Source organism: Henckelia pumila, chromosome 4 (genome assembly GCF_033568475.1).
Source record: "Henckelia pumila isolate YLH828 chromosome 4, ASM3356847v2, whole genome shotgun sequence".
NCBI lineage: Eukaryota > Viridiplantae > Streptophyta > Magnoliopsida > Lamiales > Gesneriaceae > Henckelia > Henckelia pumila.
Window position 1 is genome coordinate 208,454,846 of NC_133123.1, and position 24,014 is coordinate 208,478,859.

Below are 24,014 nucleotides of genomic sequence, written 5' to 3' on the forward strand. Positions count from 1 at the left end.
ACCTGATGACCCCAATAGAGTCGGTAAACGAGACAAACCACAGTACTAGCATATAGAGTCTCAATGATGTTTCAAGTAGTAAGGACTAATGGTGATCAACCAAAACCGCGGACTTTATCCCCTCGATAAGTTGATCACCAACTGGAAAGTCCGGATAGGTGATTCGATCATTCATCGTATTAATATCCATTTGCATGCTTTTTGAACATCTCTATGATCCATACCCAATGAAACTTGGTACTCGCCAACGCAAATGCTAGTCTCAATCTCGATCGATCCCTTATCCTTATTAACGAACGGCTCAATCGACTAGGAACAGTTTTAGAATATACATATACTATAAGATACGTTTCATGATAGCCATCCCCATGTGCTACGCACAGCTTACATACACTATAGTATATTCAGGGTCTATTATCAAAACAACAATAGTATATATCAACAACATATAACAATATGAAGAAGGATAAAGTCATTGCCATAATAAAAGTGTAAATTATATTAAACAAAAGAATGTTTAAATACAAAGAGTCATCAAAGGCTCTTAGCCACAAGTTGGCTCGCACGGGCACCCCCTCTTTCAATCTCCCACTTGCCCTAAAGCCAACTAATCATACTACGTAAACCCATTGCTTCGTCGATGTTTGCCAAATAATGGTCCTTGCAAGGGCTGTAGTAAGTGGATCAGTCGATATTGTCTGCAGAGGCCACTCTTTCGACAGTGATGTCTCCTGTTTCCACGATCTCCCGGATGATGTGGTATTTCCTCAGTACGTGTTTGGATCTTTGATGAGACCTTGGTTCCTTTGCCTGAGCAACGGCACCCGTGTTGTCACAGTACACAGGGACTGGACCAACAACTTCCGAAATAACGCCAGCAGCAGCTGATGCTGCAATGTATTCTGCCTCAGTGGTGGAATCCGCTGTGGTGTCCTGCTTGGAACTCTTCCAAAAGACAGCACCGCCATTGAGCATGAACACAAATCCAGAGGTTGACTTCGAGTCATCCACGTCACTTTGGAAGCTAGAGTCGGTATTGCCTTCCAATATTAGATCTCTTCCTCCATATACCAAAACATATTCTTAGACCTTCGTAAGTACTTAAGAATGTCCTTCAAACGGCTATCCAATGCATTTGACCGGGATTAGCTTGAATATCTCTCGTGACACTCAGAGCAAATGCTACATCCGATCTGGTAGATTATCATCCCATACATTAATACTACCAATTGGCTGACGCATAGTGGTACAATTTGTCATTTTCTCTATCTCTTCAACAGTTTTGGGACACATAGAACCTGGATAGAGAAACTCCCTCCATGACACATAGGTAGATGTCCTCTCTTGGACCCATCCATTGGAAAACCGTTTCAATATGGTGTCGATGTAGGGTTGCTTGAGTTGAGTCCTATCATTCTCTTAGATCTATCTCTATAGATCTGTATCCCAAGAATATAGGATGCATCACCCAAATCTTTCATCGAGAATCTACCTGAAATAACCATAACTTTGTTGACTGCAACATCCCTAAGTCATTTCCAATGAGTAGGATGTCCATCCAACATAAATTACAAAGAATGTCACAGCATCCTTAACTACTTTCTTGTACACGCATGGTTCCTACAGGTTCTTGATGAAACCAAAATCCTTTATTGTTTCATCAAATTTTTGGTTCCAAACTTCTTGATGCTTGTTTGAGACCATATATCGATCTCTGAAGCTTGCATACCTTATGCTCGCTTCCCTATGGATGTGTATCCCTCAGGCTGCGTCATATAGATCTCTTCCTTAATGTTTCCATTAAGAAATGCAGTCTTCACATCCATTTTCCATATCTCATAGTCATACCAAGCAGCTATGGCAATAAGGATTCTTATGGACTTGAACATTGCAAATGGTGAAAAGGTTTCATCATAGTCAACTCCTTGTCTTTGAGTATAACCTTTCGCCACCAATCGCGCCTTGTAGGTCAATACCTTACCATCAGGCCCAAGCTTTCTCTTGTAGATCCATTTACACCCTATTGGAACAATTCCATCGGGAGGATCTACTAAAGATCAAACTTGGTTTGTATGCATCAAATCTATTTCCGACTGCATAACTTCAAGCCATAAATTTGAATCCGCATCAGAAATTGCTTTCTTGAAGTTTCTTGGATCACATCCAACGTCGGGTTCATCTTGATCCCCTTCAAGAAGAAGACCATATCGAATAGAAGGTCTAGAAGTCCTCTCGGATCTTCTAAGTATAGGCGTGTCCATCAATGGTTCCTGAGGTGTAGGATCATTATTTTGTATTTCGGGTTCTTCTCGAATTTCTTCGAGTTCCATCATCTTACCTTTCTTATCCAATAAGAACTCCTTCTCCAAGAAGGTGGCATTCCTTGAAACAAACACCTTTGTTTCAGCAGGATGATAGAAATAATATCCGATTGAATTCTTCGGATACCCTACAAAATAACATAAGGTGGATCGACTATCCAACTTATCTCCCACTGTCTGCTTCACGTAAGCAGGACATCCCCAAATCCTCAAGTATGAATACTTAGGAGTTTTGCCATTCCATAACTCGTATGGTGTTTTGTCCACTGCTTTAGTGTGGACGTTGTTCAACAACAATACCGCCGTTTCAAGCGCATAGTCCCAAAACGAAGGTGGAAGCTCAGTGAAGCTCATCATGGATCGAACCATGTCCAACAAAAGTTCGATTACGACGCTCCGATACAACATTTAGCTGAGGTGTCATAGGAGGAGTCCACTGAGAGAGAATCCCATTCTCTTTCAGATAAGTCTAAAAACTCGGTACTTAAGTATTCTCCACCTCGATCCGATCGAAGTGCTTTAATACTTTTACCTAGCTTGTTTTCTACTTCAGCCTTGAATTCTTTGAATTTTTCAAATGCTTCAGACTTATATTTCATTAAATATAAATACCCATACCTAGAATAATCATCAGTAAAGGTAATGAAGCAGGTGTGACCATATTGAGTACCAATTCTAAATGGACTACAAACATCTGTATGGATCAAATCCAACAGATTTTGACTACGCTCAGGTTTCCCCTTAAAAGGAGATTTAGTCATTTTTCCTTTCAGGAAGGACTCACAAGTAGGTAAAGAGTTAATATCAGACATATCAAACATGCCCTCTCCCACTAGCTTGTTCATCCTCCTTGAGGAAATATGACCTAGCCTAGCATGCCATAGGTTTGCCGGGTTTTGACTATCGATTTTCCTTTTGTTTGTTGTTACCGGTTTATCAACATAATTTATTGGAACGTCTTCTAATTTTAAGTTATATAGATCGTTTTCAAGTTGTCCATTTCCAATTAAACATTCATTCTTGTAAATATTGCAAATCCCATTCACAAAATTGCAAGAAAAACCATCTTTATCAAGCATAGAAATAAAAATAATGTTTTTAATCAAATCTGGAACAAATAAAACATCTCTCAAAAGTAACTTAAAATCGTTCTGCAAAATTAAATAAACGTCTCCTACAGCTTTAGCTTCAACTCTAGAACCATTTCCGAGCCTCAGCTGGGTCTCACCCATTCTAAGCTTGCGACTTCTTGTCATCACCTGCAAATCATTGCAAATGTGAGATCCACATCCGGTATCCAATACCCAAGAAGTAGTATTAAGTGAAACATTTATTTCAATATAGAACATACCCTTCGCAGTTCGCAACTGCTCTAGATATTCCTTGCAGTTACGTTTCCAATGACCGGGTTTCTTGCAGTAATGGCAAACATCCTTGGATTTTTCCATGTTTGAAGCCTTTGTCTTGTACTTCTTCTCGGGTTCGGTTTTCTTGGGTGGGGCAGAACGTTTCTTACCCTTTGTACTTGGCCCCTTCTTAGCAGAAGAAGAGGAGCCCACCAAAAAAGCCGGTTTATTCTTCTTTAAAGTGGCTTCATATGTTACAAGCATATTGACCATCTCTTCAAGGGAGGCCTCTATCTTGTTCATATTGAAATTCACCACAAATCCGTCAAACGAAGAAGGAAGAGATAGAAGTAATAAGTCCACGTTGAGTTCATGCTCCAACACCAAATCAAGCGTTACCAACTTCTGTATGAGCCAAATCACTCGTACCCCATGATCACGGACCGAAGTCCCTTCACGCATGCGACACGTCATTAGCTCTTTTACAGTAGCGAACCTTTCAGCTCTCGATTGAGCCCCAAAAAGTTCCTTGAGTTGTACGTGAATGTCAGCAGCATTCACGGTATCCTCAAATCGCTTCTGGAGTTCATCAGACATCGAGGCTTGCATATAGCATTTGGCCTTGATATCATGGTCCCACCATGTATCAAGTTTGGCCAACTCTTTTGGACTTACATCAGCTGGTGCTTCCTTCGGAGGAGATTTTTCTAACACGTAGAGCATCTTCTCCGAGGTTAAGACAATCTTCAACTTACGGAACCATTCCGTATAGTTTGCGCCAGTCAGTTTATTTTGTTCGAGGATAGAGAATAGTGGATTGCGCGAATTCATCTTTATGAAATACTGAAAAGAAAAAGAAAATTATCAGTGATTGTTTAATTAATTTACTAAGACATAAAATAGGCGAAATTTATTTTATGAATCTCACTCCCACTATTTTAACGATTTCACTACCCTCTAGTAAAAACGGGAAACTGTTTTCCTTAGTGGGAACATGGAGTCCAATTGACAAACTATGGTCCCGAATAATATCAGCCAACCATAATTTTCAAAAGGTAGAGCCCAATTGCTTCCAAAGCAACCTCCACGTTTTTACCTCATGTCTAATAAGGGCCCAATAATATGACGCCGTTTATTGTGATATGTCAAGATGACCCATCAATATTAAGTTGTGATGGACGGTCGCCATGTGGATCCCCCAATAATATGAGCCGATCCCATGGGAGTTCCACCCAACTTACAACATGTGTCGATCCAATGTACAGCTTTCCGACGAACGGGCCCCCCCAATAATATGAGCCGGACCGTATCCGCGGGTAACATCTCATACATTGATCGTTGATGGAAGGTAGGAACATTTAAACAATATTTAAATTTCCTTTATTTATCTTGATATCAATTTTAAATCATATTTAAAATGAGGGATTTTAATTTTGAAAATTTGTCTCATCATTTTAAAATTTGTATGCTTGCCGGATTCATACAATTTAGTCTAAAACGTGCATACAATGATAATATCATATATTATATAGGATGATCGATTCCATTTCTAATCGACCCGTGGTTGCCAATCACGAGTCTTAGTCCAATCCTAGGCAATATGCAGGTATGCAATGCAATCATATTACATTGAGCTTCCAATTTACATTTCTTCAGTATTTATTGTCTGCTGGGCCCACCTCCGTCTTCAAATCTTCATCTCCCACTAAGTCTAATGTATTTACAATAAATAACCATGACAAGTAGGGGATACATTTCAAGGGGTGGGAACGGGCCATAAACCAGGCCCACTTTTATTACATATGACAATTCATATTGGGCCATAAACCAGGCCCATTAATAAATCCAACAACAATAAAAACAAATGTAAATTCCTAACATACACCTACAAAATTGGTCATGGCAATCGATCATCCTTATCCAATAATAATTAATTCAAAATTAATTTATTGGATAACATGCAATGACAATTTAAATTAAAAGGATAAAATCATATTCCATATATAAAATCTTATTTTACATACAAAATCATATTTTATCTTTTTATCAAATAAAATCATATTTTACATATAAAATCCAATTTTATACATAAAATCATATTTTACTCAATATTTCCATAAGATCATATCTTATCATCAATCGTACCAAAAATAATTAATTTCATAAAATCTGATTTAACGGATAAAATCTATAAATTTTCCAAAAATTCAAATTTATCCAAAAATCAATTTTAAAATTTTCGGACTCGAACAATTCAATCCGACGCCTCGTGGACCAATCAAAAACAATTTTCGATCTGACCAAAAATAGAATTTTAACATATTAAAATTTTAATTTTAAAATTAAAAATTAATTTTCGCGGGCCGCCTAGGACGCTCCCGGGCTGCCCGCAGGCGCTGCGCTGCCCGGGGCAGCAATCCAATCGCTGCCCGTGTTTTTAAAAAAAATTTATTTTTTAAAAAAAATATTTATTTTGTTTCAAAAACCGAGGCTTAAAAATTTTTGTACAATCGATTAATTTAATCGCTTGATCTGAGCAACCTGGCTCTGATACCACTGTTGGAGAACGGTGATCAGATCAATCAGGATTGATACCTGGTGCAGCGGAAGTTTAAAAATTTTTATATGGAATGATTCCATAATGGGTATCAAAACTTTACGATTAAATTGTGTGTGTAAAAATTAAATAACAATTATAAATTTTTACCTCCAATCTCGAATCGAGATTATGGACACCAACAGATTACTCTGCTCTTGTTGTATATCCCTGGAACTGATGGACGAACTGTTCTTCAATCAGGTCCACGAACAGAGATTTAATCCCTCTGATAGATTGCACTAGAAAATCTATCAGAAGTTTCTACGAAGAGAATTAACGAATTTGATCCGTTAAACCAGACTGTAAATTCAAAATTCACAGGCTGGATTTTCCCGAGCAGAGAGGGAGGGGGCGGCCACTTAGAGAGAAAATCAGCTAGGGTTTTCGAAAATTGTGACCTCTGTTGTGTAATTTCTGTACTGCAATAACTTATTTATAATGTGGGCTGCTAACAGCTTAGGGCCTATTAGTCATAAGTTCAAGCCTGACAAGCAAAGCCCGCATGTTCAGAAATTAATATAAAATTCATCGTGACTCAGATTGATAAACCAATTTCACCAATGTTCACAGAAACCATTTCTGCATCTTTTAGAGTCAAGATAAATTTTCTGAATCTGAATTCAGTGATTTCCAAAAATGCCCATCCCTATGTCATTTTAGGAAATCTTACTCCCTCTACTCTTAAATAAGAAGTCCAACTTCTTTGTTCATTAAATTTAACTCTTTAAATTTAACTATCTCAACGGGGATTAAAAATCCATTACTCTGTGTGACCCTCAATGGTTCAGGGATACAGCTAGCCGTGGGCTCACAACTCCTTGTGACTCGGAACAACAATTTTCGACTTGCCCATCGAATCATGGTAAGAGCGCCTAGCAACATCGCTCCATGATTCCCTAGGTATCACTGATAGTGCCTCCAAGAACCAATAGATTTTGGTTAGCGTACAGTACGGTCCCTTCATCCATATATCCCGATCGAATCAACAACCATTGGTAAATGAAGAGTCGTTCGAGATTCGATAACTATGCAATACATCTTGAAGATCAAATAGTGACATCGCATGTGCTACTAAGAAACCATTTCTTAAAACACATCATGTACTCTGGCCAGAGATTCGTCACACTAATATCTCCTCATATTGCATAGGATATCCACACTCACAAGTATGTGGTGAATCCTTGACAACAAAGCATCGACTCCTATATGTGTCGTAACTGTACCCAATCCCGACACCTGATGACCCCAATAGAGTCGGTAAACGAGTCAAATCATAGTACTAGCATATAGAGTCTCAATGATGTTTCAAGTAGTAAGGACTAATGGTGTACAACCAAAACCGCGGACTTTATCCACTCGATAAGTGATAACCACTTGGAAAGTCCGGATAGGGTAGTTCGATCATTCATCGTATGAATATCCATTTGCATGCTTTGAACATCTCTATGTTCCATACCAATGAAACGTGGTACTCGGCATCGCAAATGCTAGTCTCAATCTCGAGCGATCCTTATCCTTATTAACGGACGGCTCAATCGACTAGGAGTAGTAGTTGAAAGATCATGAATTATATATTTATATTAGTTATTTCTCACCATTTTATTTTCAAATAATTTGAAATTCAAATTAAGGTCATACTAAGATATCAAATTGATTTCTCTAAAGCCCTTTCACTTAATAAATAAGAATAGATATATAGACCTTCGTGAAACACAAGAGGAATTGAACTTTGTCTAACATTTCTCAACTCTCATCACCAATATCGTTTAGAAGATACAATGTCATAGGAGAAGAAACCATCATCGGAGTCAACTGTCACTAGCAACTACAAAAATGTACTTCTTACTTGTACTGATGTTTTGAAGATTATAACAAAAATTGTGTGGTAATCATTTACATTTCCTCGGACGATGAAGATGAAACACCTGCTCAAGAAGTTGATACGAATACCAAATACAATACCACAACTCCTAGCAATGAAGATGGTGGGAAACTGACAATTGGCAAAACTGTTGAAACGATTAATGAAGGGAGTGATGAAAAATTAATGTGCAAAAAAGATTTGGGTGATATGATAGACGCGTCTTATTCAGTGAATCGTAATACTAATGACGCAACCTACGACAGTGCATATGTTGTAGTCATTGAAGATAGCAGCAGCTCCGAGGATCGTCTCCCTAGCTACCAAGCGTCGAATAGCATTTCAAAACAAAGTGGCTGAGTAAGACGCTAATGTATTTGCTACATGGTGCTCGGGACCCCTCGTCTTTCCATTTTTCTTCCGTATTGTTATGTTTTTTTTTGTAACTAATGGCTGGGAGTTTCACTTCTGTTGTATTTTGAATGTGTGTGTACAAATTGTGATGTAAATATTAAAAAATATCAACCAAAAGAAGGGGTTCATGGACATGAATTTATGAAATTGGTTTGCATAATGTTCTTTTGTTGTCTGCAACCTATAGGGCAAGAATACTACTGATGCATTGTATATTAGAACCTATAATAGTTTCAGAAATATATTGGCACCTCTCAAAGAACCAAAAACAGACATATTACGATTTTAATTATTATTTACATATCTATCTTTGTGGTGAACTTACTTTATTTCTTTATTTTTGTTTTTTTGGGTAAGTGAAGTTTTTTTTAAGTAATAAAACATCACTAATAACCTAGAATTTAAGAGGAAATGTTTTTTAGAAAAAATAATAAATAAAGCTCTTATAGGGAGTATTAGTTGCAGAGATTGAATGGTTATTTTAAATAATAACCTTTTTTTAATAGAATTATATTGATTTTTTTAAAAAAATTTAAGTTATTTATAGCTCTCATATGTAGGTCATTGCATACTTTTATATATATTGGATGTACAAGGTGTCACATCAGCTGTTGCTCACGTAGTTGTCCATGTGATCAAAACTCACACACACACACATATATATATATATATATATATTTATATTTATTAATGTCCAGTAAATATTATAGATATTTAATCGACAATAATCATAGACATTGTTCTCAAACTAAACAAAAAGATATAAAATCAAAAACTTAAAAACCATAACGTGTTATTAAGGAGAAAGAAATTACAACGAAGGCCATAGAGAAACCAAGATGGATCCTAGTAGTTTGAAGTTTATACAAAGAATTTCACAATTGTAAATGAGTTTTTTGTAGATAGATAAATAGATAAACATTTGTGTGTGTTAGTACATGTATCCGTCACTTATTGTAAAATTATATCCTCTTCCTCCTGTGGATCATCACTTATTGAAAAATAATATTCATTTCTAATTGAAAGGCCAAAAATATATTAAGATATTTTTACGAAAAAGAAGTACTTATGTGTGTTGTATCTCATTAATTGGATTGAAACTTTCAATTGTTTCATGTCTTAAATTGCTATTAAAAAGTCACCTCTGCCAAATTAAACCACCTTCAGAGAAAATTAATTGTGTATATAACATTGTTGGTTATAGTAAAATTTAGATATCATTCATTCCACATGTTACAAAATAGAAATATTATACATATCAACCATATATTTCAAAAGATTGTGGTGCATCTTCACAACACCACAATTAATCTGTCAGACATGAATAAAGTTAACAGGTCACCAAAAATATGGCATCCATAGTCCATAAACGCTATGCTAATCCATCATGCTAGTACATAGACATATATACATCATCATCTACAGATGATCAAAAGCAAGTTTTTTGGATTAAACACACCATTCATCAAGGATTAAGGATCATCCTAACCATCTCAAGCTTATCTTCTTCAGGAAGAGAAAAGAACAATGTCGATTGTTTTGGTTTCTCCACGATCAATGCTGCTGCAGCCAATCTTTCTTTCGAAGTCAATTATGGAATCCTTAATACATCCTTTGTTGCATTGACCAAGTTTTACTCAACACCAATACGCTTCACTAGGTCAGTCATAGTAGACCATGACATTTCAGTGAATTTATCAATGGCCTCAACAACTAATTCATCACCTTGCATTTGGTTTTTTTTTTCTTTTTTTGGAATTTGTCAGTTTACTAGCTGATTTTTTGTAACCCGGTGGGTTTGAGACCGATATTGACTCAACAGCTTCCTCAACATGATTGAACAGATCTTCCAACCCAACTTGCATGCCTGGATTTGTATCGGTATTGCGGTTGAGAACATTTTGAACTGATTATGCAAATAAAAATGAATGTCCACTAGCAGCACGAACATTGCAAAAGATTTCGCACCAATCGGAGTAATATGGCCATGAATTGTAACGCATAGAACGAGCGTTGTCTCTTTATGTAATGACCACACCCTTTGCATCTACCAATCATCTAGGCTCAACTTTGGGTGGGTTTCAACTCATGGTCTTCTCCTCACCTGAAAAGGGGAGTTTTTTGCCATCCTCAGGATTCGAAGTTGGACCACCAGGCATATATCCAAGTTTAACTCAATTCTGGTACCACAAAATATCATGAGTTGAGACCCACCCAAAGCTGAGCCTAGATGATGGTAGATGCAAAGGGAGTGGTCATTACACTTTAAATATCAGAACATTTATAATATTGAAAAGCTAGATTATAGAAGATAAGTGTCAAAAAACTTATTGAGTTTCTGAATCCAATAGTAAAAGTAGAAAGAATGAGCAGAATCAAACACAATGTTTACATGTATAAAGGATTCCCATGCTTCATCTGAAGCTTCTATCTTTTTCTCAGAATTGTTCCATCCCATTCATAAGTTCTTTTCTTGTGGATTGGCTCGTAAATCTGTATTCAGAAAAAGGAGTGCCAAATAACCACAACGAAATTCATTCTCGCTTTTCCAACCCTTCGTCGCAAGGTCTTTCAATGCTTCAAGAAGCACTTCCTCCTCCGCCCTACTCCACACGTGTCTAGTCTTATCAACCATTTTCCTTTCGCTAATGGCATTGCAACTAGACACAGTATCCATATATGCTTAGCTTCCACACATAAAACCCCTGTATATACAAATTTAAAAACGTTTTTAGTGATTTACAAGTGAAGAATTTTTAAAATATGTTTGGATTAAAATTTTTTTAAAAACTTTATTGAAAGTTTTTCTTAAAAAGTGTTTTTAAAATATAGTTTTTGAAAAACAAATGGGAGATGTTTTTTGATATTATTAGGAGGATAAACAAGGGTTGAACGGGTCATGGATCGGATCATGGTGTAAATGGGTCATTCCACTCCCAAAATCTCCCAACCCATAACCCTAACACTTCTCTCTCATTTTTCTCTTCTATAGTAGTTGACATTTCCAGTATATTGCAGAGATCTCCAAGATATGTTTGGAATAGGAATGACAGCGGGTCGGGTTCGGGGCGGGTTTGGGCAAACTTGAGATCCGCCCACCTCCCCTTAGACCCGACCCAACCCGACCCGTGAATCCGGCGGGTCCAATCCGGGTTAGACCCGTTGGACCCGCCAAATTTTAGATAATTTAAATTTTATTAAATAAAAATTTTAAATAAGTTAAAAAATTAATAAAAAAATCATTAAATTTATTTTTCAAATTTATATTAACAATATTTAGGATAAAAAATATTCTCACAAGTTAAAATGTATTATTTTTTATTTAATAAATAATTAAAAACTAAAGAAATTTTATAATAATATATTCTTATATTAAAAATATCATGATATATTAAAATTATTTCAACCCAAAAATATTATAAAATCAAATTATGAATAATGTATTGATTATTTAATATAAAAATATAATTATATATTATTAATATATATATATACATATATATTTAATATATATATATTAATATATATTTTTGGCGGGGCGGGTCCGCCAAACCCAAGACCCGCCCCGGACCCGCATGTAGACCCGCTTGTCATCCCTAGTTTGGAATTGAAATGTAATAAAAGAACTCATTGAAATCAAGGTCAGAATCCCACTCTCACACTTTGTGCTGCGCTTTGAAATCACTTTCTTGTTCGGAAAATGTTTTCCTTGGTATGCATAGTTATGTAGAGAAGTCTGGTTGGTTGGCTGGTGTGTTTGTGAGTTCCGTTCAATAGATTTTTATCCGAGGATGTCACGTATTAATGATGAAGCTATGGTGTTCAACAAAATTCCAATGAAGAATATTATATGTATTAATGCACTTTTGTCGAGTTATGGGACAAAATTGTGGGATCAAAGGGTAAAACTGGTGATGAAAATGCAACCGTGAGAAAAGTTAATTGTAAAATTGTTTTTCTAAAATAATTATTCAAACACACGTTCACTTTTTTTTTTTAAAAAAAATATATTTTTTTACACGTCTACTTTTTTTTAAAAAAAATAATTATATATATATTTTTACACAAGACATTTTTATAAAATGTTTCATTACATTATTATAATTAATTACTTGTAATCCTATACGATTTTTAAAAATGGTTTTTAAAATGTTGTTACAAATGGAGCTTCAATGATTTTAAAAAAAACCAAATTGAATTATATAAAAGTTAGTTTAGGATACGGCGCCGTATTAGCGCTGATGAGTTGTGCATCACCAGACCATCATGGTGAGGAAAAAGTTGGAGCGTCGGTCTTCAACTCCAAATCTTCCGATGGGCAATTCGTGGAGAAGGGCCTCTTACTTCATCTCAGCTGTTTTGTTTTTTTGTGCTCTTCTGCTAAGCATTTCATGGAACATGACTGCTTTCCGTTTCGACCACCGGATCTACTCTGCTCAAGTGGTGAATGAGTTTCCTCATGATCCCAATGCCTTCACTCAGGTCGATTTCTTGTCAATTTACTTTTTTTTTTTTTTGAGGGGATCGATCAGTTTCTGATGTTTCATGTGATAGTAGTGATTCTTGATGATTCTTAATGAAATCACGATCCCTTCAAAAAGGTGCTTGGTTTCGATTTGTATTCCTTTTGTACTTTGTGGGATTGTGTTTGCTGCAAATTCTCATGATTTTCTGGTTTACCTGTTTTTTTATAAATAAAAGAGAATCCCTCTTTTCGACCTTGCCTTTGGTATGTCTCCTCTTCCAACCAGCCTTTGTCCACAATACTACTTCTTTTATGTTGAGAAATTCTGCTCCTCGAGTTTTTGGATTGCTGAAAACTTTTGCTCTCTATGAGATTTAAGATTCTTTGGTTTTGCTTGCAGGGGCTTTTGTATGCAGGAAATGATACATTTTTCGAATCAACTGGACTCAACGGACATGTAAGTTTATCTTATCGTGGGATTGGGTTTTTTAGTCTGGCCAATGTATATATGCTTGCTCAGCATGTTGCTCTTAGTTTTGAGTCTTATCTGAGCATTGTGTTTTTAGATCACCATCTTGGTATTCTAGGTTTATGTGTAAAAGAATATATTAAGAAATCCGCGTTTAAAGATACGGTAATCATTGTTGGGCAAGCATATTAAATTACAAATTAAACATTGTACAAGTATCTCAAAATTGTTTCATTTAAGCCTGTGAATACCATTATGTTGATCATAAGGATAGTATGCATTAGCAATGCTGGTCAGTATCTCAAAGTTTCGCTGCAAAATTATCAATCTATAGAAAAATATGGTAAAAGTCCATTATTTTCCCAGAGAACACTTGGATTTAGAAGCTTTTAAGTTAAAAGTTATAACCACCTTTATTTTTCGAGAAAAAAAAAACGAAAAACGTTAAGAATTTCATTTAAAGAAAGTGGTTGAAAAAACACTTTCTGGAAGAGGCTTTTGGGCCTTTACATAAGCGTATTTCGAGAAAACTAAAATAAAATATCCTTGTTATTGTTGTATTCTAACATTAAAACTGCTTCTGTTTTTATTTAAAAGAAGCACTTAACTATTAAAGTAATTTCATAATCTACTTTTGTATCCAAACTATCCCGCCCTCAAAGCTTGATTCCATTCCAAGTTATGTACAAACTGCTATTCCATTTATTGGAGAAACTGAGGCAAAATATGGACGATCCATTGCACACTGCTGTAGACATTCCATGTGACATTTTCTGATCATAATTACTGTGTGGGTCAGCTGGATTTATTTTACATTCCCTTTGCCAGGACATATACACCATTGTGAATTTTTGCTCGGTGCATTTATTGATTTCTCATTTCTATTGCAGTCATCTGTTCGAAAGGTTGCTCTTGGGACAGGAAAGGTAATATTATAAAGATTAATCATTAAATATAGAAACGACTTTGCTTGTCCAAGGGATGATCTGTGTCTTGTTGTATTTACATTTACTTGTTTTAATTTATGCTTGCCTAAATTTAATTAGGATGTTCTGAATTTTACAAGTGCAGAGCAATATCTACATAATATGGCTAGACTATTAATAATAGTCCTACTCCTCGATTTTGAATTTTGCAGGTTGAGGCCATTCATGAAATGCAATATTCTTATTTTGGAGAAGGACTGACTCTTCTCGGTGAAAAGTTAGTCACCAACCTCCCAGTGTTTTGTTTATACTTTGCCTTTATTTTGTGAATAAAGAATCAAGGTTTCAGTATTGCAAAAGATTGGTTGATAAAGCACAAAAAACTTACATACTGATAAATACCGTCTCAGATTATGTATAATCAACGTTAGAGATGGTTTCTGAACGAACCGTATTTTTCTCTCTTTTTTGTTCCCGTCCTTGATCATGTTAACATATTTTTTGTTTTATTTTATTTTGTTCGTTTTACATGGAGTTCCTAGTTCTGATTTAGTAATCCAATGTACTTTGTAGGTTGTTTCAGGTTATCTGGTTGCAGAATACTGGTTTCATATACGACCGATATAATTTGAGCCAAGTTTGTTCTTCATCTTTCTGCTTTTCTGAATCTTTTTCTGTCTTATATGCTTGTATATTTTAAATTGATAATTTGAAATGAGGATAAAGGCTAAAATATATTTTAGTGCTATTTTGTTTATACTTTTGGGGTATGTTTGAAGTTGCAGATCACATATTCATTGATTAATTTATATTTGACAATCTTATGTTTGGATTGCATTTTTCTGACCCATTTCTGATGGGCTTATGTTGATAATGTTCCTGCAGCTTATGTACACTTTTGAATGAATTTACATTTATATCCTCTCTCTCTTTTTAAAAATTGTCTCTGTTAGTCAAAAATTTCCACTCTCTCTCAAATAGATATTATATATTTATTTGTCCAAGGCTATTTAGGACTATTTATTCAGATAATACATTATAACCCAAGGTTTTCATAATCAAAACATGACACTATTATTCATCATCACTTTTTCTATACTTTGAATTCCATTAAATTATCTTTTCTATTTATCATTAATTTATCTTGTCGTTCACTTCAAACAATACATTGAAAGTATTTCCAAGCATGTCTTTCGGTGTTACATTGGACTTTTTTTTTTTTTGAATGTGTGCTTTTGCCACTACTGATTTGATGATTTGAAAAAGTTATAATTGCAGTAGCGGCCCGACTAGTAAAGTTTGCAGCTATAACTGATTGTTCCCACGTTTTACACTTCCTAGGAATTATGCATTCAGTGCTGTAATTGTAAATAATAATACATCCTTGCTTGTATTGTCATTTTACTTCATATAGGCTAGTATGCAATAAATCTATGGTGGAAGAGTGCTCTCAGCCTTCTCATTTCCTGCAGTGTGTTCATATCCTAGTTTTGTTGTTAAATGGAGGTTAACTACTTGATCCATGCATTCAGTGACACTTTTTCCGTTGACAATTGTTCTACCTCAATCAACGGTTGTCATCCAGTATTGAATCTTGTTTAATTCCTAGACCTCCATTCTTGTGCAATTCATTTGTAAAATCTAACTATAGAAAAAATCATTTACATTGTCTTAATTTCTTGATATAGCGAGGCATGTGTGACTTAATTGGCTGCATCATCTGCAGACTGGTACATTTATTAATCAAATGAAAGATGGTTGGGGGTTAGCAACTGATGGCAAAGTTATATTTGGCAGTGATGGAAGCTCAACATTGTACTGGATCGACCCTCAAACATTTAAAGGTTTATATCATTTTAAAGTCAGCATTCATTAGTACCATTTTGAAACTATTATATAACTGGTCAGGTTATATTATTGGTCTGCGTGTCTTGAGTCCACGCAGTTATTATGAAACAAACTGTGAAGTTCAACGGACACGAAGTATACAACCTAAATGAACTGGAATATGTGAATGGTGAAGTGTGGGCAAATGTTTGGCAGGTATGCCAGAGGACCTCTACATGCTATCCAGTGTCATGCTTTTGTTTTCCTTTTTCCTTTTTCCTTGTAATTATTTGTTTATATATATCTCCTTTCTTCATAGACTGATTGCATCGCTAGAATATCGCTGACGGATGGTGCTGTGTTGGGATGGTTATTCCTTCCAAATTTGAGGTCGTCCGTTGATAGCTTTTCTCTATATTAAAGATGAGCTACTATCTCTCTCTAATAATCAGCTCATCATTTGACTTTGGTATTACAGGGAATCGCTGCTTGCATCAGGAGCAAGGGTAAATGCTTAATATTGCTAACTACATATATGATATGAATGCACTCTTAATCTTCCATTCTGCTATAACATGGATTTAGATAAATGCATTATAGGAGATCAATCGCTTCGAAGTTTCTACCACGGGACATCTTTATTAATCCACAGTTATATAGATGTCCAGCTTGGTTCGATTATATATGTTTTCAGGAGTTTTCTTTGTGGGCGTCTATTAATTCAAACTCTGACAATTTCTCAGGTATCGATGTTTTAAATGGCATAGCATGGGATCCAGAAAAAAATCGCGTCTTTGGTAACACATACATTTTCGTCCTACATAAATCTAACGAGCAAATCTCCCATATTCTCAACGCTGCTCATTTATGCTTTTGCGCAGTGACAGGAAAACTATGGCCAAAGCTGTATGAGATCAAGCTACATCCATGGGCACCATTCTCCGGAGATATTCGGAGCCTCTGCATAACCAGACCAAACCATTTTTGAAAACAATTTAAAGGTATACTTTAGATTAATTTTAATTCAATCTGTATCTATGGTTAATTAGTTTCCATCGATGTGATTCGAAAATGGTGATTATGAAGGTTGCTCAAACATGACAATAGTACCATGCAGTAGACGTATTTTTCAAAGAACATTGGTTACATTTGGTTACGTTTCCAATATATTTGAAAAATATTTCCTGTAAATATTTCTTTTTGGAAATGAATGGGATAAACTGAAATATGTTTTGGCTTCTGTTATAGAAGGGGATGCATACTATATTAAATATTTGTAGACAATTTACAGTTTACATTGTGTATTAATTTTGGATGTTCGAGTTATGGAGTATGTTAATAGTAGATATAAAATGGCTCAACTAAGGACTAAATATATAACGTTGGATGCATTATTAGAGTATGATGTACAAAATCCTTCGAAATACATTTCTAATGAATAAATGTGTTCTTTCTATCTCTTGAATCATTTGTATGCACACAAATTTCATAGAAATTTTCAAAATCCCGTAATTTTCAAAGGAAAAACGACATTTCAAAATTTTAAAACGATCAAGGTAATGTCTTTACTTAACCACGAGGCTACTCCGACTCAAGTTTATACTCAAGGTGAAAGGCCAAATGTGAGTAAAATTATTTTATTTGTACCAAATCTTTATTTTATAGGTATGGAATGAATTTTTTATTTTTTTTTTAGGGTACAAGTACAATCTTGATCTAGATTAAAATATATGAAGTAAGTGATGTGTGCACTACATATGGGACTTGAGCATGAACTCTAGACATGTTTATCTCGAGCAGAAGAATTACAAAGAAAATTTCTAAATATACCTAAACAAATTAAGAATTATTCACAACCAGCGAAAATTGAATACGAGAGACCAACTGGTCTCAGAGTCTCGATTTGAACCATTAGGCTAAGGCCTCATTGGTGGAATGAATTCTTTCTTTTGTGAAAGTTAAAGACTTTTTGTCTTTTATGTGATAAACCTTTATGGATATGCAAAGTTTTTTACTTTTTCTCTCTTCCGAGTAAAAAGAACTCTCGATTCCGAAATGTTATATCAAACTTGATGGTATCCTAAAGATATATGTGATTCCATATAATATAACCTTTTAAGTGTTTTCTTGTCTATTTATGTTCAATATATAATACATGTTTATTCTAGAACCTTTGACGTATTTAGCTTATTTAATTAATTGGAATCTTATTTCTAGAAGTTAGAAAAATTTGAAAAAAAAGTAATTCATAATCACAATTTTTTAGTAGATATTTTGGGATGTGTTAACTTTGCTCATATTTACAATAAAAAATGATATTTTTCGCATAAAAAATAATATTATTTCATGAATGAGCCAACTATGAGATCCGTCTCACAAAAGTTACTTATGAGATCGTCTCTTATGATTTTTTGTGTATTTTTTGAAGTTGCAAACACTACTATATTAGAAATCAAGGTTCTATAATTCGCTAGGCACCAGTCAGATGCCAGACCAACGCCCAGCGACTAGACGTTTCTGGGTGGATTTTACGGTATAAAATAATATTAGGCTTTTAATTTAAAAGTCGAAAAAACCCCTTTTTGCCTAGCGTTGCCTTAGGCCCGCCTACCTGGCTGTCAAGGATGCCTAGGCTGGTTGGCCGACTAGCACTTCTTCACTGCTGTTGGTCTACGCCTAAGCCGATTTTTAAAACACTGTTAGAGATATATAAAATGTTGAAAGACATGACTAAGAGCACCATCAACTCACAAGTTTCACGGACACTAGCTTGAGAGGAATGAGGATGCGGCCTTCGGATGGGAGTAAGCCACTTTTTTTTTTTAAAAAAAATAAATATAAATAAATATATAAATAAAAGGGGTATATATATTTTTAGAACTAGTCTTAAGCTATTACATCTAAATAAGAGCAGGGGAGGGTGAACCCATCCTACTTGACCAGACATTGAAACAATGGCCTATGCCAAAGCGTGGGCGACCTGATTCGCTGATCGTTTAGAAAAAACGAAAACACAATTTTGTAATACCGCGGCATGAAGGCGGATAGTAGTCGGCTCTTTTCTTTCGGAAATAGTGTTAAATCACTGGCCTGGTGTTAACTCGTGAAATGTAGACATGCAAACAACGAATTGAGGACTAATCACAAACTAATCCTAGCTACCAAACGCTGCCTAAAACAATGATCTTAGAAGAAATTTTAGGAAATGTTGCATCGATAATTAAATTAATGTATGTTGTTGTTCCCCTTGTTTTAAACAGTAAAACCTGGATCAAACCATGGGAACTATATCTCTCATTCGATTCTCCAACAAAAGAAATTTGATATACGACTCTAAACTACATCCCGAGCATTTGGGACCATAGGTTCGCATTGTAATGGAACCCGCAAGCTCCATTCGTTGATGTTGCAGACACAACACTATAACATAAATATTTTCCGTGATTATTTAATTAATACTTATTTATTTTTATCAGTGGTCAAGTTAGAGTTGTTGACAAGGAGATTGATACATTATTGCTAAACTTTTTGAAGTATTTATATGTTCATATATTTTACATTGACACGAACAAATATTAAGTTTTACCTCGCATACAAAAAGCATGCAACCAAGTACATGTTTTTTTTTTTTTTTATCGGATAGCAACAAAACAACAATATTGTTTTCAACAAAGAAAACAATAAAAATTATATAATAACGTATAGTACTTAAAAAAATTTACTCTGACGAATATCAAGTAGTACATAAAAAATTACTTTTGACAAATAATAAAACAAGTGAATCTTAGGTGAGGTTCGAGTTAATCTGGCTCAACGTTCCATCTCATTACAAATGGGAGAATGAATATTTGTTCTAGAGTTTTGGAGGAGAGCATGATACGGGACGTAAAAATGGAGATACTATCGAAATCGCTTTGCACTCATGTTGATCGCATCAAACTTGGGTCAGTAATGGACAAATCCACTTTTAAACAAAACAGAACATCTTACAACAACGATACGCCAGGAACACAACAAATACATGGCCCAGGAATTTAGCCAGAAAGCTAGTAAGGCTTATACAGACAACGTAGTTCAGGCATCATGACGAGAGTTTGACCTCAAAGATGTTTCCACATCTTGCCTCTGTTTTTGACGAGTTGCATCTTCGTCTATATTATCGAGTTCTAAACTACCTGATGGTTTAGCACCAGACGGTATAAGGTTCTTAAACCAGGAAATTTGGAATCCAGGACTTCCTCTAGTAGAGTTGCCAGGAGACTCTGAAGAGACAACTGAATTGTTTGAAGCGACTCCTGCTAGAAAACGGTAGGCCACCTTGCTAGCAGTTACAATTTCATCTTTAGCTTGCCTAAACTGCAGGAACATAGAAATGAGTAATGCAACAGGGTAGGACTTGTTAACTGTATGCCTGCTCACATTGCGTGTGTTTGGGCTAATAATCTGAGTTCTCATGGGGCATTCTTTTACCCTAGCGGGTTTGAGTCAGATAATAATATGGTCCCCCGAAAACATTTTATGATTCTATTAATGTCCACGTGTAATATACTAATGAAGCTAAACATGGTAATAAAACGTGAACTTTTGCCAGAAATGTTGTCCTCAATTTTCTAATAACAAATTTGATTCTACGCTGTTCAGGGTGGGTGAGAGGCCGGGGAAGGGTTGGTTGAGGGAAAAGTAGGCTTTGTTTAGTGCAACTTCTTCCCAAGAATCGACAGGGGTAGTTCTCACCTTAGAACCTAGGGCAAGGCAAATACAAAAGGGCTGATGACATCAAGTTAACCTTTGTTAGGCAATTTTGTTAACATTAAATGATGCTTGCCACCAAGCCCACCCCAAAGGGTATAAATAATTACATTGTGTGCCCCACCATTTTTCAACTGTGCTCTCACGAAGTCCTGGTTCCGCCCTTTATTTGATCAATCCTCCTATAGATAGCTAACCTCAAACATGTCATATTTGAAGGCAACAAATATGTTGGGGAAGGGGGGAGTAAGTAAAACAAAGTCATTTCTATATCATGGAAACAGGTAAGAAATGAAGTTCCTTCATGATGAGTGAATGTAAAAAAAGGACGAGATGTCTACATGCCTTCAATATATAACTCATATTTCATGGTTAAATATTAAAGTGCATAATCTAAAACCTTGTCCCAATTGCGAATGGTGAATCCAAAATAATTTTCCGACTAAGTTCAAAATAGGATACTGAGATATATACTTAGCAATCGGTAAAAAAACTCCTGGACAAAAATTGTAATTATGGTCCAGGGACACTGCACAGAAGAACAATAAAATCTTACTCTGTAAGCAGTAGTTCCAGCTATTTCGACAGCAGTATCGCCAGCATGAGCAAACCTGTTTACCCAACCTGTGACAAAATTGTTCAGATTACTGTTACAAAAAACCAAGGAAAGGGGAAAGAAGATATCCTTCACATCATGGAAATCATATGACTGAGAGTTGATCACTCCAAAATGGATCTTGTAAGTCCTATATATGATCCTATATCAATAAATCTATCCACTTTCAGTCCCGGATAAGCCAAAAAATCAGTTGAATACTACATTTCCACATGGCAGCCCATCATACAACTACACCAAAATAATATGCGAACCAAACCAATGAAACACATCGTGAAGCTTTAAGTATTATTATTAACAAAATATTGTAAAATATCATATCAACAGTAACACAACTTATTTATCATAAAACATGGCTAGGCATGAATATTTTAGTCGTAGAAGTGGCTATGACATTAATTTCAGTGAGTAGTCATGCTGAGAGGGGGTAGTGTCCATTCAAAGGGGACAATAATTTACCAACAAATTATTCTGTATAACCAAAACAGAAATTTTTTATATTTCAGTAATGATCTCTTATTCATCAAACTTTTAAGATGCTGCAAAACTGATTCAAGACTCTATCGTAAAACCAATAGTTAATATAAAATTCCTCACATCGGATTTCTCAGCACATTAGACCAGTAAATATCAAGTACCAAGGTATAAATTCTCCAGAGCCAACTACAGGTAAATATATTATAAATTTTTGAATATATTTTTATAATGCAGAAAAAAGTGCCTAAATGCAAATTTCTGAGCAACGGATTGTCAATGAACCCCAAAGTCTCATGAATGCGCATGATAAAACATATTATAATGATGCCATCGATATGATACAGAAAGAGTCATTTACCAGGAAGCTTTGGCACACCAAGTCTTTCACAGAACTCGTCACAGAAATGGTTGCAATTTTTCGACAACAAATCATAGGAGTGTCCTGGCCATTCTCTACTGAGTTCCCTCAGAATCTGATTAACCTTGTAGATAGAGAAGGATGTGTTGCCAAGTTTTATGCTCTCACGGAATGTATACATTGGATTCTTTGTTGACGGACAGCTGAACACTCCAGTACCTTGTTCACAGAACCCAAATGACCATTCATCATTCCCATAAACCTGTCAAAGAAGTGAGATTTAGAGTATGTTTGGCTAAACTCACATTCAACATTATATAAATTCCAGCTCCTAAAATGTCTGGATAAACTATGTAGTCAGCGAGAGGAAAACAAATCAAGTGGGGAGAGAATAAATCAACTGTGGGAGTGAGAAAAAAATAGTCAGACAAAATGGGTTGGAAAGCAATATAGGAGACAAGGATAAATATGAATTTATTTAGAAAAAATTGTACGATTTTAAAAAGTACTAAAGATCATGTAGACATGAACATCTGCAATAATTTCAAATCACAGTAAAGCATGAAATAATCTGCCCAATAAAAGAGGACTCGATGACTGACAAATGGATTCAAAACTAATAAATGAATCACGACCGAAACTCTTCCAATGTACTTCGAAAAATAAATGGCAATTTTCCAATCTTTAGGAGAATGTCATGTAAGATCCTTTTTGACACTCAGGAATCCAAGATTTTCTAGCACATAGCAGTCCAGATCCAATTCAGAAAATAAGCCAGAAAAAAAAAACAATCACACAGAGAAGGAAAAAATAGAGAAGTGCAAGAAGTAAACTCGAAACCTGAACAGCACTGTGGAAGATGCCACCGAGGCCAATTCCATCTTTGAAGATCTTATTGATCTGCATAATCGTGTTGTTCGTTTTCTCATTACCGCTATTTGTCACATCGTACACATGGAGGATCACCTCCGACATCCTCTTAACTCAATTTCCACTCAATTCAAAACCCTAAATCCTACTCCCCCACAAAACACCATGCGGCCACTCGATTCACTCTCCTGCTGCGCGCATAGGGGGTCGATGGACTGCGGAATTCGATCTGTAGTAATGAATCAAACACTGGGGCTATAGTGTAAATGGATTATTGCACACACTCACAGCAATAATTCAAATTGGGGAAAATCGAGATCAACACAATGATTGTGAGAAGTGGGGATACTGAGAAAGGGAATCAAAATCATTCAGCAAATTCTCGATTTCCTCAAAACTTTGGGAATTTTTCGGTTTTGTCACTTTTTGATTTGATTTGATGGAATGAAATCGAGAAACCTTATGGTATTTAGTATTATTTATTTTTTTTTTTTTATCGGAATCTTAAGCACACATTTTTCTAAGAAATGAATACACTCCATCTGTATCAAATAAAGACTAATAAATACTTTTTCAGTGTAAATGCATAATAGATTTTTTCATATTTAAAATTTTGTTTGAACATGTATTTATAAAATATTTTTATAAAAATATTTTTATAATTTTTTATAATAGGTTTTAAAAGTTGTTCTAAGAATAATATGTGTTTGAACAAT

General features: G+C 35.2%; 2 protein-coding genes and 1 long non-coding RNA gene across 4 annotated transcripts; 2 read left to right on the top strand and 1 right to left on the bottom strand.

Moving 5' to 3' along the window:
* The first annotated feature begins 12,771 nt into the window (after positions 1 to 12,771).
* LOC140864814 (glutaminyl-peptide cyclotransferase-like) lies at positions 12,772 to 16,884 on the top strand. 2 transcript variants are annotated; one of them, XM_073269200.1, is made up of 10 exons: positions 12,772 to 13,023; positions 13,407 to 13,463; positions 14,366 to 14,401; positions 14,614 to 14,678; positions 14,975 to 15,038; positions 16,128 to 16,245; positions 16,347 to 16,444; positions 16,548 to 16,618; positions 16,707 to 16,734; positions 16,829 to 16,884. In XM_073269200.1, exons 1-10 carry the CDS (start codon positions 12,808 to 12,810, stop codon positions 16,871 to 16,873), a joined length of 798 nt encoding a protein of 265 aa, XP_073125301.1. In that variant the 5' UTR covers positions 12,772 to 12,807; the 3' UTR covers positions 16,874 to 16,884. The 2 variants fall into 2 exon arrangements, with proteins under 2 accessions (XP_073125301.1, XP_073125302.1); XM_073269201.1 differs by having other exon boundaries at positions 16,814 to 16,843.
* Positions 16,885 to 16,970: 86 nt separating this feature from the next.
* On the top strand, positions 16,971 to 17,554 carry LOC140864815 (uncharacterized). The gene is made up of 3 exons (XR_012144353.1): positions 16,971 to 17,025; positions 17,110 to 17,229; positions 17,315 to 17,554. It is a non-coding gene; the product is annotated as an uncharacterized lncRNA (long non-coding RNA).
* Positions 17,555 to 20,193: 2,639 nt separating this feature from the next.
* LOC140865327 (deSI-like protein At4g17486) lies at positions 20,194 to 23,797 on the bottom strand. The gene is made up of 4 exons (XM_073269932.1): positions 23,269 to 23,797; positions 22,429 to 22,690; positions 21,534 to 21,601; positions 20,194 to 20,584 (listed from the first exon to the last, which is right to left on the bottom strand). The coding sequence occupies exons 1-4, from the start codon at positions 23,401 to 23,403 to the stop codon at positions 20,303 to 20,305; spliced, it is 747 nt and encodes a 248-aa protein (XP_073126033.1). The 5' UTR covers positions 23,404 to 23,797; the 3' UTR covers positions 20,194 to 20,302.
* Positions 23,798 to 24,014: the final 217 nt, after the last annotated feature.

Excerpts from the sequence above, each read along its gene's own strand:
- LOC140865327 (XM_073269932.1), bottom strand. The coding sequence starts at position 23,403 with ATGTCGGAGGTGATCCTCCATGTGTACGATGTGACAAATAGCGGTAAT. Across the intron at positions 22,691-23,268 it reads TCTTCCACAGTGCTGTTCAG|GTTTATGGGAATGATGAATG; the intron begins GTTTCGAGTTTA and ends CTTCTTTGACAG. Across the intron at positions 21,602-22,428 it reads TGGTGTGCCAAAGCTTCCTG|GTTGGGTAAACAGGTTTGCT; the intron begins GTAAATGACTCT and ends ATTTTGTCACAG.
- LOC140864814 (XM_073269200.1), top strand. The coding sequence starts at position 12,808 with ATGGTGAGGAAAAAGTTGGAGCGTCGGTCTTCAACTCCAAATCTTCCG. Across the intron at positions 13,464-14,365 it reads CAACTGGACTCAACGGACAT|TCATCTGTTCGAAAGGTTGC; the intron begins GTAAGTTTATCT and ends TTTCTATTGCAG. Across the intron at positions 15,039-16,127 it reads ACCGATATAATTTGAGCCAA|ACTGGTACATTTATTAATCA; the intron begins GTTTGTTCTTCA and ends CATCATCTGCAG.